Genomic DNA, 16,038 nt, shown 5'->3' on the forward strand with positions numbered 1-16,038 from the left:
TGCAGATTCCTGAGGAGCCTGAGGCTTTGTGATTCAACCACTTCGCCTCAGAGACCTGGGCCGGGATTCTCAAATCCCGTGGCCAAGTTCTGACGCCGGCGTGAAAAGCGGCGGCAGCCACTCCAGCGTCAATGGTCCCAGATATTGAGGAATGCTCCCCTTCCAAGGAGGCTAGGTCGGCGCCGGAGTGGTTCCCGCAGCTCCAGCCGGCACAGAATGGCTGGCACGAGTTTGCGCATGCACGGAATAACCGGTGTGATTCCGTGCATGCGCGTGGGTTCCCGTCTCCGCGCCGGCCTCGGGCAATATGGCGGAGCCCTACAGGGGCCCGACAGGGAGGAACATAGGCCCCCGCTGAACCTGCCCGCCCGCCAATCGGTAGGCCCCGATAACGGGCCAGGCCACCGTGGCCCCCCCCCCCCCCCCCCCCCCCCCGGGGCATATCCCCCCACCCCCTCGCCAGGACGGCTCCCGCAGACACACCTTCCAGGTCTCGCCGTGTGGGACCTGAGTAACCCACGCCGGCAGGACTTGGCTGAATTTGGCGGCCTCTCGACCTGTCGGGGCCCAGAAAATCACCGGGGGGGCTGCTTTCGACGGTCCCCGACCAGCGCGGCGGCAATCCAGCGGGCGCCCAAGAATCGGCACCGGAGAATAGGTCAGGGCGGTGGGGTGCAATTCTCGTGCCCCCCCTGGGGATTCTCCGACCCGGCGGGGTTAGAGAATCCCAGCCCTCGGGCGAGTGCGTTCAGCACTGATCCCACAAACGGGAACCAGATGGAACGGCACTCGTGAGGGTCGCCCAGGGAATCGGAGACCACCAGCTGCATGCCCTTTGGGGGTGGTGCCACCTGGGTACTCTGGCAGTGCCAGCCTGGCAACTTGGAAATGACACTTGGGTGCCTGCCTGTTACTGCCTAGGTGCCCAGCTGGCACTGCCAAATGACATAAGCACTGCCAGGGTGCAGGTTGGCAATGCCAAGGTGCCATGCTCCCATTTTATGCGCGCGCACGATCGGGCCGGGGTTGCCTTGCGTGGGGGTTCGGGGGGGCGCGATTCTCCAAAAGGGAAAAAGGTCTTCAACAGCTCGACTCACATTGCATAAGGGGCCTGAACATGGAACGCGTGGCTGAGGCCATCCATAGCCCTGTTTTGTACAGTGGAGAGCTCTGCTCCCTATTGTAGCAAGAGACTGGGATGCCATCTCCGAGGCCCCCGAAACAATCCTCGACCTCCCGCTGCAGCCCGAACGCACTGTGGGAGGTCGCTTTGGATCTCGCAAGGCATTGAGAACCGGGTAGAATCCGGGAGCAGGGCTTCCCAACTTTCACGCTGCGCCGCGACGAGCTGCTTTTCTGGTGTAGCATGGCTGATGGACCGCGCCCTTCGTTTCTGACCGATGATAACAATTTCTAAGATGTGTTTTCTCCTTCATGACATTATATGGGTTGGTTTAGCTCAGTGGGCTAGACAGCTGGTTTGTGATGCAGAACAAGGCCAGCAGCGCGGGTTCAATTCCCGTACCAGGCACCCCATACAGGTGCCGGAATGTGGCAACTAGGGGCTTTTCACAGTAACTTCATACTTGTGACAATAAAAGGTTATTATTATTATTTATGATAATCTTCAATTTGGTTTTCCTTTAAGAAATCTGCCATAGATGGGTTCTCGGAAGAAGGATATAAACCAGATCAAATTAAAGGAATAGTGGAATTTAAGAATGTGCATTTTAGCTACCCATCACGAGCAGATATACAGGTATTATAATCTTTTTTTACATTTACAATGAAAAGAAAATCTGTTTAATTTATCAGATTTTAATGGACTTCTGATAATACTAAAAGGGGTTAAATCTCTCTTTACTTGAAATAAATTAAAATCTACATGAAGGGGCCACTGTGGATTTAATGATGCTGACGGCATGGGTTCATTCCCCACACTGGCTGAGGTGGTTCTTAGGCCTCCCTCATCTCCCTGCCTCCATTATGGCATTGGACATAATTCCAACAAAATCACTTAGCTCTGCACAGATCACTGATTTAAGATGGGATTTTCCATACATGTGGCTCCATTGTCCATTGACTTAATCGGCTGGCCCATCAGAATTAACTTTGTATTTTCTCACTTTACAAACGCACATAGTATCCATGTCTAGTCAGAAAAAACAGAAACTGAAAATGTTGAAACTGCAGAGGTAAATCAACATCTTTAAAGAGACGAGTCAGATGATCCAAAATAATCCATCCATGTAATTAAAGCCTCTCATCTTGGGAACCATTCTCCTAAATCTTTCCTGCACTCTCTCCAATAGCTTCACATCCTTCCTAAATTGTGGAGCCCAGAACTGGACAATACAACAGCTGAGGCTGAACTGGCGTCTTATACAAATTCAACATAATGGGCGGGATTCTCCCATACCCGGCGGGGCGGGTGATCCCGCGGGACGGAATGGTGTGAAGCACTCCGGTGTCGGGCTGCCCCAATGGTGCGGAATCCTCTGCACCTTCAGGGGCTAGGCCCGCCCTGGAGTGGTTGGCGCCACGCCGACCAGCGGGATTGGGGCCTGGCGCCACGCCAACCGGCGCCGAAGGGCCTCCGCCGGCCAGCGCGAGTCGGCGCATGTGCGGGAGTGCCAGCGCATGCTGCTGTCATCCCCGCACATGCACACATGGAGTCACTTCCGCACCGGAAATGGTGGATGACCTTGGCCTCCTGTGCGGAAGGAATAGAGTGCCCCCAGGGCCCAGGCCCGCCCGCGGATTGGTGGGTCCCGACCACGGGCCAGGCCGCTGTGGGGGCACCTCCCAGGGCCAGATCCCCCCGCGACCCCCCAAGAACTCCGGTGCCCGCCCGCGCCGCCTGGTCCCGCCGGTAAGGGACCAATTCTAATTTATGCCGGCGGGACCGGCACAGAACGGGTGGGACTTCGGCCCATCGCGGGCCAGAGAATCCAAACAGCCCCAGGGCCCATTGAGTCACGCCGGACCCCGCCATTCTCCGAGGCGGGCGGCGCGACTCACGCCACGCCGGTTTTTGGGGGGCGGGATTCACGCCGACCCGCGGCGATTCTCCCACCTCGTGGGGGGTCAGAGATTCCCGCCCAATCTCTTTGCTCTTGTACTCTATGTACACTATGCCCCTATTAATAAGCACAGGATATTGTATGCTTTATTAACTCTCTCTCCAACTGTCCTCCCACATTCAAAGATATATGCTCATATACACCCAGACCCCCCTGCTCCTGCACACCTTTTAGAGTTGGAGCCTTTATTTTGCATTTTCTCTGCTTCTTTCCATAGATTTTAAAAGGTCTGAATTTGAAGATTGACAGTGGACAGACAGTGGCTCTGGTCGGAAGCAGTGGCTGTGGAAAAAGCACCACCATTCAGTTACTACAGAGATTTTATGATCTCCAGGAAGGAATGGTGAGAAACTAGGCAGAGTCTGTGTTCTCTAAGCCATTATGAACTGTGAATTTGCCTTTTAAATAATTACCGAAGTAATCAATCGTGCAAAAATAATTGTAATGTACTCTCATGATGTTTGTTCCTGCTGCCTGAAACAGTTTTTATATCAACACCTGAAATTCATTCTCTAATTTTCTAGGTCATTACAAAGCCCAGATCAGAGTGTGACCTATACATTATTCTATGGTAGTAATGTTTAAAATAAAACATAGAGCAGTGTTTGTATTTTTAGAACAATTTTATATCAATGAGACAGTTAATTAAGAGAAAAACATATGGGCCTCGAGGTTGAGCTGTGAAGAACTCAACATACACACTTCTGAAATTCCGGTGTTACTTTAGTTGAGACATCAATATCAACGTTTGCAGTGACGGAGTCGAGAGAGGAATTTTAGGTGAACACTGTAGCATGAATTGTTGTAACTATTAACCTACTGTGTTATTTCATGGCTTTTGTATTAAAAATTGAAATGGAAAGTAAGCATGCCCTGTAACTATCTTGCCAATCCCAATGTCGGTAGCTTGGAACTCAGGCTAGTTGTGGTACAAAAAAGAAAAACAAATGAAGGGCTATGTTCTGGCAGCAACAGCACTAAGGTTGGAACACACAAGAGTAAAATTTCAAAATTGGATCTGTGGCAAATGGTGAGGATTATACCAATCGACTGCAACAGGATGTGGATCAGTTATCAGAATGGGCAAATATGTGCCAAATAGAATTTAATACAGAGAAGTGTGAGGTGGGATTTTGGCAGATGGGATAGGGAGAGGCAAGAAATGGCACAGTTTGAAAGAGTGTGCAGAGCTCAGGTGCATCAAACTTTGAAGGTGGCATGACATATTGAGAGAGGAGTTAGTAAAGCATATGGTATCTTCAGCTTCATAAATAGATATATTGAGTAATAAGCGGGGAAGTTATGCTGAAATTTATAAAGCTCTGTTTAGCCACAACTAGAATATTGTGTTCAGTTTGGGTCATCACATTTTGGGAAGGATGTGAAGGTCCTTGAGAGAATGTAGAGGAGATTTACTGGAATGGTTCCAGCGATGAGGGAATTTAGCGACAAGGTTAGGTTGCAAAAGCTGGGATTGTTCTCCTTGGAGCAAAGGAGATTGAGGTGATATCTGGTCGGCATGTACAAGATTATGACAGGTTATAATCGGCAAATAAAAAGGTGAATGCATTAGCTGATGGCACAAGAACTAGGGGTTGCAAGTTTAAGATTTTTGACAAGAGACACAAGAGAGATACAAGGAAGAGGTTGTTTTACACTGCGAGTGGTAATGACCTTGAACTCACTGCCTTCGAGGGTGATAAAAGTGGAGACAATGAATGGAAAGGAAATTGAATGACCACTTGAAGTAATTAAACTTGCAGAGCTGCAGGCAGAGAGCAGCAAAATAGGACTGACTGGATTGCTCAACACAGAGTCAGCATGGCGTCGATGGACTGAATGGCCTCCTACTGTGACATAACAACCCTACTGGCTGAATTTTTTATCAGGTCCTGAAGTGAGGCCAGTGGCAGGTGGGTTAAGAATTTCCCACCACTAGCTGACCTTTGCAGAGATTTCGTCTCCACAAGGCCAGACCCGCTAGCGGTCCTGCACTCCCGCAAGTTTAATTCCCTCAAGTGGCCATTCAATTTCCTTTGCATTCATTGTCTCCACTTTTATCACCTTCAAAGGCAGTGAATTCAAGGGCATTACCACTCGCAGTGTAAAAAACCTCTTCCTCATATTGTTCTCGAATCTTTCGCCAAAAATCTCAAAAAATCATCCAAAGCCACTATGACATTGGATATTTTTCTGGTGTCTTTGAGACACAAGGTCACAAGATGGAATTAATTCATTTCCCCCCTGCCGTTTTCCAGCCTGAAAACATGAACATCGACGACCGGTTTCTACTGAGGATCAGGCAATTCTGGAGTTTTCTGGAGCTGATGATCCTCAATGACGTACAGCTCTATAGGTTCAGAAGCTCTGCAGTATTTCGCAATGTAACTAATCTTCAGTAGAAACTGGTCAGGGTGGAAAACCAGGGGAAAAAAGCTGACCAATTTCACAAGGCTGTGCACTGTGTCCCAAACAAAAACCCAATGTCACATTTGCTTTGGATGATTTTTAAGTACCCCAGGGCCTGTGCCGAAACAGGCAATGTATGCTCATGCTGAATATTTTGGAATCTTGGAGGAAATTGAGCTGCTTTGCATGGGGCAGGACCAGCTGGCATGGTTGGATGGTATGGCTTAACAATCAGCCCTCATGAGTACGGTAAGTAGAACAAAAATAATTTAATTTGTTTTTGTTGGGAATAAAAATTGAGGGAGAGACAATAAATTGGGCTGTCAATTTGTTATCGCCTAATGATATTTACTCCCATGTGGGTTTGAAGAAGCACTTGGGCCAGAATTCTCTGGTCTTTGGGATTCACTTTTCCCGCTGCCAGCGCACCCCACCAGCGGGTTTCGTGGCAGTGTGGTTTCAATGAGAAATCCCATCAGATAGAACCCCACCACCAGCAAACGGCGCGCCACTGAGAAACACGATGTTGGGGGACCGGAGAATCCCGCCCTTGGTTTCAAATTGGAAGTCCTGCCAGGAAGTGAAATTGAGACTGCGACAATAGCCTTTACCACAATGTAAAGAATGATCATGCGTGTTACCCTCACAATCTTTTTTTCCTTACTTTGAAGGTTTGAGTTGTATTCAAATAGTCAGTATCAAATTCTGATACAATTTATAGATTGTCTTATGTCCTTTGATTTGTTCGAAAAATAATATAATTGGGTGTCCTAAGGAAATTATTATTGAATTTTTTAATCGATACTTTTGTGCTGATGTAACTTCAGGTCTATATTGATCCATAAGTGACAGCGTAGACCAAAAGCCAAATTCTGATCTGACATCAATACACTGCTTGGGCTTGATACCTTGTAGAGTGTAAACTGGCTGGTGTGTGAAGCCAGCTTTGAAAGGCACAGATATATATGTGCAGAGCATAGTGTCATGCGAGAGTGGCTTTAAGAACTGGATGTTTAAGCAATGTACCTTTAAGAAAACAGTGATGTCATAGAGTGGAGATCAGTTCAGTTCAGCCATTTTGCAGTTGGGTTTTTGCAGTTTACAAAAAGTGCTTGGCTGGTTTTGCTGAGAGCAGCTAAAAAGTGCCTGGCTGATTTTGCTGAGAGCAGTTTAAAAATAGAAAGCCAGTTTGAGACAGCAGCTTGAGAAGTTCTGGTTTGCTGTGATCTGATTAAAAGGAGAAAGCCAGTTTGAGACAGCAGCTTGTGTGTGTCTGTGTGTGTCCAGAGAGTTTGCAAGAAGAAAGCAAGGTGCTGGAGCTGAAATCAACCAAGCTAATATATCTCTGCCATTCTACAGAAAATATATATATCCTTTAACCTGATGTGGTACTGTTTAAAGGTGTTAAGTCTCTTGGAAGTTTGAAGGAATATTTTAAGGAGTTATTTACTGTTGCAATATTTTCTGAGTTATCTTTGAAGTAAGGGGTGTTAAGAGATCCAATGTTTATTTAAGATGTTAAGTTGAGTTCATGGAATAAACAGTGTTTTGTGTTTAAAAACCCACGTGTCCATAATTGTAATCCCACACCTAGGGGAAAAGCCGCGTGCTCGGAAAAGCAACAAATACATTAAAGGGAGAGGTTGGGTGAACTCCATGATATATTTTGGGATTCTGAAAACACCTCGTCCATAACAATAGGCAGACTGCAGCATTATTGACTATTGCCAAAAATGCATTGCATTCTTCAGTTACACCTCTTGAAACATGCAATTTATTATAATCACAACTTGGAGGATATATTGGTAAAGATTCTCAAAGTGTTGGTCCCATTATCAGGCTGTTTTCAACTAAATAGTGCACAATGTTAGTTTACCTGTTGTGACAAGTATCCCAGAATATAGATAGGTAACTATGTTTCCGATATGTATAATCTGTTTTATATTACAATGCAGAAAAAAATATTATTTGGTGCACTATCTTTTTGCTACCAGATTACAGTTGATGGCCATGATATACGGTCACTAAATATCAGGCATTTTCGAAAGTTGATTGGTGTGGTCAGCCAAGAGCCTGTACTTTTTGCGACAACAATTGCTGAAAACATACGATTTGGACGTGCCGATGTTACAGATTCAGAAATTGAGATGGCTACAAAAGAAGCAAATGCCTATGATTTTATCATAAAACTTCCTGATGTAAGTGAGGAGCTGCAACCTTTAAAGAGCTGTTCTGTGCATCAAAAACATGTTTGACAATGCTTTTATTGTCGTGTGCTTAGGATGTAATTACTCAAGATACAACAAAATTAAGCAATGCATCTTTGTATATGGAACAAAGGCATGGCAGTGATGATAACAATGTTTGCTGATTACTTTTTTACAAAGGCAGTGTGTCTTTATTTGAAATTAAAGAGGAGAGTATTGTGATCAATAGGATTGTTTTTAAACAGGTGACCCAGTCTTAGGCGGATCTTCTGTGATTCTAAAACTGTGCAGGCTGCATGATGACTCAAATGAGGGGGAGGGAATGGGATCTCTCAATCTGCACTAATCTATGCATGATCAGGGACATTGACATGGGATAAAAGCAAATCACTGCGGATGCTGGAATCTGAAACCAAAAAGAAAATGCTGGAAAATCTCAGCAGGTCTGGCAGCATATGTAGGGAGAGAAAAGAGCTAACATTTCGAGTCCAGATGACCTTTTGTCAAAGCTCTAACAGCATTGACAAGGGGCCATCTGAACTCGAAACATTAGCTCTTTTCTCTCCCGACAGATGCTGCCAGACCTGCTGAGATTTTCCAGCATTTTCTTTCTGGACATTGACATGGGGATGACTACTGACCATCAAAACCCTGGGCGCGGTTTAACTAAATGGGAATAAAGTCCCATAGCGAGCGTGTTTCGCCACGTGTTTCCCAGCACTTGCGGCGCCGAGAAACACAAGGCTATAAAACGCAACTCGCTTTTGATAAGGGGCCTTAACCTCAACGGGGAACGCACGGCTGAGGCTGCACATAGCCCCGCTTTGTGCACTAAGGAGTTCTGCTCGCTGGAAACCCTCAGTGTCGCGAGAGAGCGGGATGCCATTTTTTCTCTGAGGCCGCTGAAGTGACTGGACATTCCCCCAAGCCCCACCAGGTAATGGGTGGGTCCCTGGCCTCCCCCGGCACCCCTTAACCCTCCAGCCCATCGCGCCCATTCAAGAATGTCAGCTTGCCACATTGGTCGTGCTAACCTGACACTCTGGCAGTGCTCCTACCAGCTGGCAGTGCCACCTGGACACCTTGGCAGTGCCAGGCTGGCATTGCCAGGGTGCATGGGTGGCAGCAGCAGTGCCAGCGTACCCCTCTGATAATGACTAAAAGGGACCCCAAAGGGCATACACCTGGGACTTCCGATCCCCTCGGAGACCCTCACGGGTGCCGTGCTGTTGGTCCCCTTTCATGGAGGCCTGTCCTGAATGGCACTCGCCCGAGGCCTCCGAGATGGAGGAGATAAGATCCCACACCTCGGGTAAGTCAGGAAACTGCATATTACAGTGAGGCTAGCTGTCTCGCTCTAATATGCAGAATTGCCAACATATACAGATCGTGTTAGATGTTGCGAGGCGTTGCGAGCCGGGTAGATCTTAGAACCAGGGAAATGAATCAGCTGACCAAGCCTCTTGGGAAAGCTCCAATTCGTTTACCAAAATGGTGACTTCTGCTGCAGATGGGTTAAACAGGCATTTAAGACATTGGTCACCACTTTAGCACCTATAGTATTCAACAGTAAAGTGAAGTATTCAATCTCCCCCTTCAAATTTAGTTGTACCACCTTTATAGGGAGAAAGCTTTTTTTCGAATGTTTTATTAAGGCATTTATATATATATGTACATCGAACATAACCACAAATAGGAAATCTCATAACAATAAATAACCAACACCCCTGCCCCCACCCTTCTTGCTGTTACCCTCCACCCAATCTGCCTCTTTGAACTCCTAAGCACCCCCCCCCCTCCCGCTCCTCTTCCTGCTGACGTCAAAGAATTTACAGTGCAGAAGGAGGCCATTCGGCCCATCGAGTCTGCACCGGCTCTTGGAAAGAGCACCCTACACAAGTCCACACCCCCACCCTATCCCCACAATGCAGTAACACCCCCCCCCCCAAACACTAAGGGCAATTTTGAACACTAAGGGCAATTTTATCATGGCCAATCTACCTAACCTGCACATCTTTGGACTGTGGGAGGAAACCGGAGCTCCCGGAGGAAACCCACGCACACACGGGGAGAACGTGCAGACTCCGCACAGGCAGTGACCCAAGCTGGGAAGCGAACCTGGGACCCTGGAGTTGTAAAGCAATTGTGCTAACCACTATGCTACCGTGCTGTCCTACCGTGACTTAACTGGGCAGCACGGTAGCATTGTGGATAGCACAAATGCTTCACAGCTCCAGGGTCCCAGGTTCGATTCCGGCTTGGGTCACTGTCTGTGCGGAGTCTGCACATCCTCCCTGTGTGTGCGTGGGTTTCCTCCATGTGCTCCGGTTTCCTCCCACAGTCCAAAGATGTGCGGGTTAGGTGGATCGGCCATGCTAAATTGCCCATAGTGTCCAAAATTGCCCTTAGTGTTGGGTTGGGTTACTGGGTTATGGGGATAGGGTGGAGGTGTCGACCTTGGGTAGGGTGCTATTTCCAAGAGCCGGTGCAGACTCGATGGGCCGAATGGCCTCCTTCTGCACTGTAAATTCTATGATTCTATGATATGATGATCCCGGAAGAAATTGCTAAACTTAGCACAGTGGGTTAAACAGCTGGCTTGTAATGCAGAACAATGCCAGCAGCGCGGGTTCAATTCCCGTACCGGCCTTCCCGAACAGGCACCGGAATGTGGCGACTAGGGGCTTTTCTCAGTAACTTCTTTGAAGCCTACTTGTGACAATAAGCGGTTATTATTATTCTTCTTATTATTAATAAACGGTTTCCACCTCCAGGCAAACCCCTCCACAGATCCTCCCAAAGTGAGCTTGATTTTTTCCAACCTAAGGAATTCTGTGAGGTCGCTCGTTCACACCCCCGGGTTCGGCAGGCCCGAGACCTTCCATTTCAGCCAGATCCATCTCCAGACTACCAAAGAGGCAAGGGCCAAAACGTTGGCCTCTCTCACCCCCTGGACTCTTCCAATACTTCCTGAGTCTTCCGACACTCCACAAACTGCCACTTCTGAACTCTGGACCACCTTCCCCCAATACTTTAAATTGGATGAGGCTCAGCCTAGCACACAAAGAGGATGCATTCACCCTTCTCACAGCCTCCTCCCACAACCCAGCCTCCAGCACCCTCACCAGCTCTTCTTCCCACTTATGCTTAACTTCTCCTATCGGGGCACCCTCCCAGTCCATTAATTCTTTGTAAATCTCCGACAACCTGCCCTCACCAGCCCCTGTTTTCAACACCACTTGTGTCCTCCAGCCCCAGGGGCGGCAGGTCAGGAAAGGATGGCACCTGTTTCCTCACATAGTCCCAAACTTGTAAGTACTAGAACCCATTCCCGCTGGGCAGCTCATATTTCTCTACCAACCCCTCTGAGCTCGAAAAACTGCCCTCCACAAATAGGTCTGCCCCGTCCGATTCCACCCCCGGAATCCTGCGTCCAGCCCCCCGGAACAAACCTGAGATTCCCACAAATCGGAGCCCAAACCGAGGCCCCCTCCAGCCTCAGGTGCTGCCACCGCTGTCCCCACGCCCTTAGGGCCGCCACTACTACTGGACTTGTGGAGAACCTGGCCGGCGAAAATGGCAGAGGCGCTTTCAACAGTGCTCCCAAGCTAGTGCCTTACATCCGCTCCTATACTGATCCCTCCCCCATTACCCACATCCTTACCATAACTATATTTGCTGGCCAGTAATAGTTCTTTCAGTTTGGCCAGGCCAGCCCACCCCCCCCCCCCCCCCCACCCTCAACCGTGCTCCAACAGCACCTTCATCCAAGGTGCTTTCCCCGCCCACACAAATCCCGTGTGTTGATCTTCCTAAAGAAGGCCTTTGAAACAAAAATCGGAAGGTTCTGGAACTCAGATAAAAACCTTGGGAGTACCGTCATCTACAAGGACTGCACCCACCCTGCCAATGACAACGGGAGCATGTCCTACCTCTTAAAAATTCCTCTTCATTTACTCCACCAACCCCAAATTCAATTTATGTAATTGCTTCCATCCCTGCGCCACCTGGATGCCCAGATACCTGAAACTCTCCCCCACTACCGTAAATGGTAGCTCGCCCAACCATCTCTTCTGCCCCCTCGCCTGGATCAGAAAGACCCCACTCTTCCCGATGTATAACTTATACCCAGAGAACAGGCCGAATTCCACCAAAATGACCATGATACCTCCAATACTTTCCAATGGGTCCGATATGTAGAGGAACAGATCATCTGCATATAACGAGACTCTATGCTCCACCCTACCGCGCACTATCCCCTGTCAACCCCTTTACGCTCTAAGTGCCATTGCCAGTAGCTCTATCACCAAGGCAAATGAGCAATGGAGAGAGTGGGCATCCCTGCCTTGTCTCACGATACAGCCTAAAATACACCAAACACACCCGGTTTGTCCTTCGCGACCCACGCTGGGTGACCTTTGCGACCCACGCTGGCTGACCTTCGCGATCCACGCTGGCTGACCTTTGCGACCCATGCTGGCTGACCTTTGCGATCCACGCTGGCTGACCTTCGCGATCCACGCTGGGTAACCTTCGTGACCCATGCCGGGCGACCTTCCCGACCTATGCTGGGTGACCTTCGTGACCCATGCTGGCTGACCTTCATGATCCACGCTGGCAAGCCTTCGTGACACACCTTTTTTGCTTACCTTTAATGTGACAGGTGAGCCTGCTTGATCCTCATCATAGAATCATAGAATTTACAGAGCAGAAGGAGGCTTTTGGGCCCATCAAGTCTGCACCGGCTCTTGGAAAGAGCACCCTACCCAGGTCCACACCTACACCCTATCCCCGTAACCCAGTAACCCCATCCAACACTCAGGGCAATTTTGGACACTAAGGGCAATTTAGAATGGCCAATCCACCTAACCTGCACATCTTTGGACATGACTCATGATCACACTTGCTTTGTCATTCAATGTTACACTTCAGCTGATAATTTAAGTTCATGCTGCATGCTTTGAAAAAAATCAAGTGGCTTGTCTTGAACTTGCCATTGAAAGGCCTTTGAAGTTTTGAGAGTTCTAAAATCTCATTTGCCAGTACTTCCCTGCATATAACACACATGGAATTTGCATCATGAGTTGCACTGGCACAATTAACAAAGCCACACCTCAAGAAATCATCTTTATACTGCTTTGTTCCCGATTTCAGTTTTTTCTTTGAACAAAGAACAAAGAAAAGTACAGCACAGGAGCAGGCCCTTCGGCCCTCCAAGCCTGCGCCGACCATGCTGCCCGTCTAAACTTAGTGTCCAAAATTGCCCTTAGTGTTGGGTGAGGTTACTGGGTTATGGGGATAGGGTGAAGGTGTGGGCTTGGGTAATGTGCTGTTTCCAAGAGCCGGTGCAGACTCAATGGGCCGAATGGCCTCCTTCTGCACTGTAAATTCTATGTCTATGTCGAAACTAAAACCTTCTACACTTCCGGGGTCTGTATCCCTCTATTCCCATCCTTTTCATGTATTTGTCAAGATGCCCCTTAAACGTCACTATCGTCCCTGCTTCCACCACCTCCGGCAGCGAGTTCCAGGCACCCACAACCCTCTGTGTAAAAATCTTACCTCGTACATCTCCTCTAAACCTTGCCACTTCCACCGTACACCTATGCCCCCTAGTAATTGATCCCTCTACCCTGGGAAAACGTCTCTGACTATCCACTCTATGTCCCTCATCATTTTGTGGACCTCTAACAGGTCGCCCCTCAACATCCTTTGTTCCAGTGAGAACAAACCAAGTTTATTCAACCTCGCCTCATAGCTAATGCCCTGCATACCAGGCAACATCCTGGTAAATCTCTTCTGCACCCTCTCTAAAGCCTCCACATCCTTCTGCTCGTGTGGCGACCAGAATTGAACACTATATTCGAAGTGTGGCCTAACTAAGGTTCTGTACAGCTGCAACATGACTTGCCAATTTTTATACTCAATGCCCCGGCCAATGAAGGCAAGCATGCGGTATACCTTCTTGACTACCTTCTCCATCTGTGTTGCCCCTTTCAGTGACCTGTGGATCTGTACACCAAGTCTCTCTGACTGTCAATACTCTTGAGGGTTCTACCATTCACTGTATATTCCCTATCTGTATTAGACCTTCCAAAATGCATTACCTCACATTTGTCCGGATTAAACTCCCTCTGCCATCTCGCCTCCGAAGTCCCCAAACGATCTAAATCCTGCCGTATCCTCTGACCGTCCTCATCGCTATCTGCAATTCCACCAACCTTTGTGTCTTCCGCAAACTTACTAATCAGACCAGTTACATTTTTCTCCAAATTATTTATATATACTACGAACAGCAAAGGTCCCAGCACTGATCCCTGCAGAACACCACTAGTCACAGCCCTCCAATCAGGAAAGCACCTTTTCATTGCTACTCTCTGCCTTCTATGACCTAGCCAGTTCTGTATCCATCTTGCCAGCTCACCTCTGATCCCGTGTGTCTTCACCTTTTGTACCAGTCTGCCATGAAGGACCTTGTCAAAGGCCTTACTGAAGTCCATATAGACAACATGCATTGCCCTACCTGCATCAATCATCTTTGTGACCTCCTCGAAAAACGTTATCAAGTTAGTGAGACACGACCTCCCCTTCACAAAACCATGCTGCCTCTCGCTAATACGACCACTTGCTTTCAAATGGGAGTAGAGCCTGTCTCGAAGAATTCTCTCCAGTAATTTCCCGACCACTGACGTAAGGCTCACCCGCCTTTAGTTCCCTGAATTATCCTTGCTACCCTTCTTAAACAAAGGAACAACATTGGCTATTCTCCAGTCCTCCAGGTCATCACCTGAAGGCAGTGAAGATCAACGATTTCTGTCAAGGCCTCAGCAATTTCCTCTCTTACCTCCTTCAGCATTCTGGGGTAGATCCCATCAGGCCCTGGGGACTTATCCACCTTAATATTTTTCAAAGACACCTCACACCTCGTCTTTTTGAATCTCAGTGTGACCCAGGCTATCTATACACCCTTCTCCAGACTCAACATCCACCAATTCCTTCTCTTTGGTGAATACTGATGCAAAGTATTCATTTAGTACCTCACCCATTTCCTCTGGCTCCACACATAGATTGCCTCCCCTGTCCTTCAGTGGGCCAATGACTTTTCGTGACCCCTTTTAGCCCTCCTGACACCTTGCTTAAGTTCCTTCCTACTTTCTTTATATTCCACACAGGCTTCGTCTGTTCCCAGCCTTCTAGCCCTGACAAATGCCTCCTTTTTCTTTTTGATGAGGCCTATAATATCTCTCGTTATCCAAGGATCGCGAAATTTGCCATATTTATCGTTCTTCCTCACAGGAACATGCCGGTCCTGAATTCCTTTCAACTGACACTTGAAAGCCTCCCACATGTCAGATGTTGATTTACCCTCAAACATCCGACCCCAATCTATGTTCTTCAGTTCCTGCCTAATATTGTTATAATTAGCCTTCCCCCAATTTAGCACATTCACCCGAGGACCACTCTTATCCTTGTTCACCAGCACTTACTGAATTGTGGTCACTGTTCCCGAAATGCTCCCCTACTGAAACTTCTACCACCTGGCCGGGCTCATTCCCCAATACCAGGTCCAGTACAGCCCCTTCCCCAGTTGGACTCTCTACATATTGTTTTAAGAAACTCTCCTGGATGCTCCTTACAAACTCTGCCCCGTTCAAGCCCCTCGCACTAAGTGAGTCCCAGTCAATATTGGGGAAGTTAAAGTCTCCCATCACAACAACCCTGTTGCTTTTACTCCTTTCCAAAATCTGTCTATCTATCTGCTCCTCTATCTCCCGCTGGCTGTTGGGAGGCCTGTAGTAAACCCCCAACATGTGACTGCATACTTCTTATTCCTGATCTCTACCCATATAGCCTTGCTGCCCTCTGAGGTGTCCTCCCGCAGTACAGCTGTGATATTCTCCCTCACCAGTAGCGCAACTCCGCCACCCCTTTTACATCCCCCTCTGTCCCGCCTGAAACATCTAAATCCTGGAATGTTTAGCTGCCAATCCTGTCCTTCCCTCAACCAGGTCTCTGTAATGGCAACAACATCATAGTTCCAAGTACTAATCCAAGCTCTAAGTTCATCTGCCTTACCTGTTATACTTCTTGCATTAAAACATATGCACTTCAGGCCACCAGTCCCGCTGTTTTCAGCAACATCTCCCTGTCTGCTCTTCCTCAGAGTCATAGTAGCCCTATTTCCTAGTTCTCCCTCAATCTTTTCACCTTCTGACCTATTGCTCTGGTACCCACCCCCCTGCCATACTAGTTTAAACCCTCCCATGTGATACTGGCAAATCTCACGGCCAGGATATTTATGCCTCTCCAGTTTAGATGCAACCCGTCCTTCTTATACA

The 16,038-nt window shown here is 48.1% G+C and overlaps 1 protein-coding gene across 2 annotated transcripts in view; it reads left to right on the forward strand.

Annotated features, from left to right (window-relative positions):
* Positions 1-16,038, forward strand: part of LOC140425196 (ATP-dependent translocase ABCB1-like) — a 176,845-nt gene that overhangs the window by 72,501 nt on the left and 88,306 nt on the right. For both annotated transcript variants that reach the window (XM_072509206.1, XM_072509205.1), the window contains 3 exons: positions 1,649-1,759; positions 3,301-3,426; positions 7,487-7,690. In XM_072509206.1, coding sequence (XP_072365307.1) covers positions 1,649-1,759; positions 3,301-3,426; positions 7,487-7,690 — 441 coding nt within the window. The remainder of the gene's footprint in view (positions 1-1,648; positions 1,760-3,300; positions 3,427-7,486; positions 7,691-16,038) is intronic.

Source organism: Scyliorhinus torazame, chromosome 6 (assembly GCF_047496885.1).
Source record: "Scyliorhinus torazame isolate Kashiwa2021f chromosome 6, sScyTor2.1, whole genome shotgun sequence".
NCBI lineage: Eukaryota > Metazoa > Chordata > Chondrichthyes > Carcharhiniformes > Scyliorhinidae > Scyliorhinus > Scyliorhinus torazame.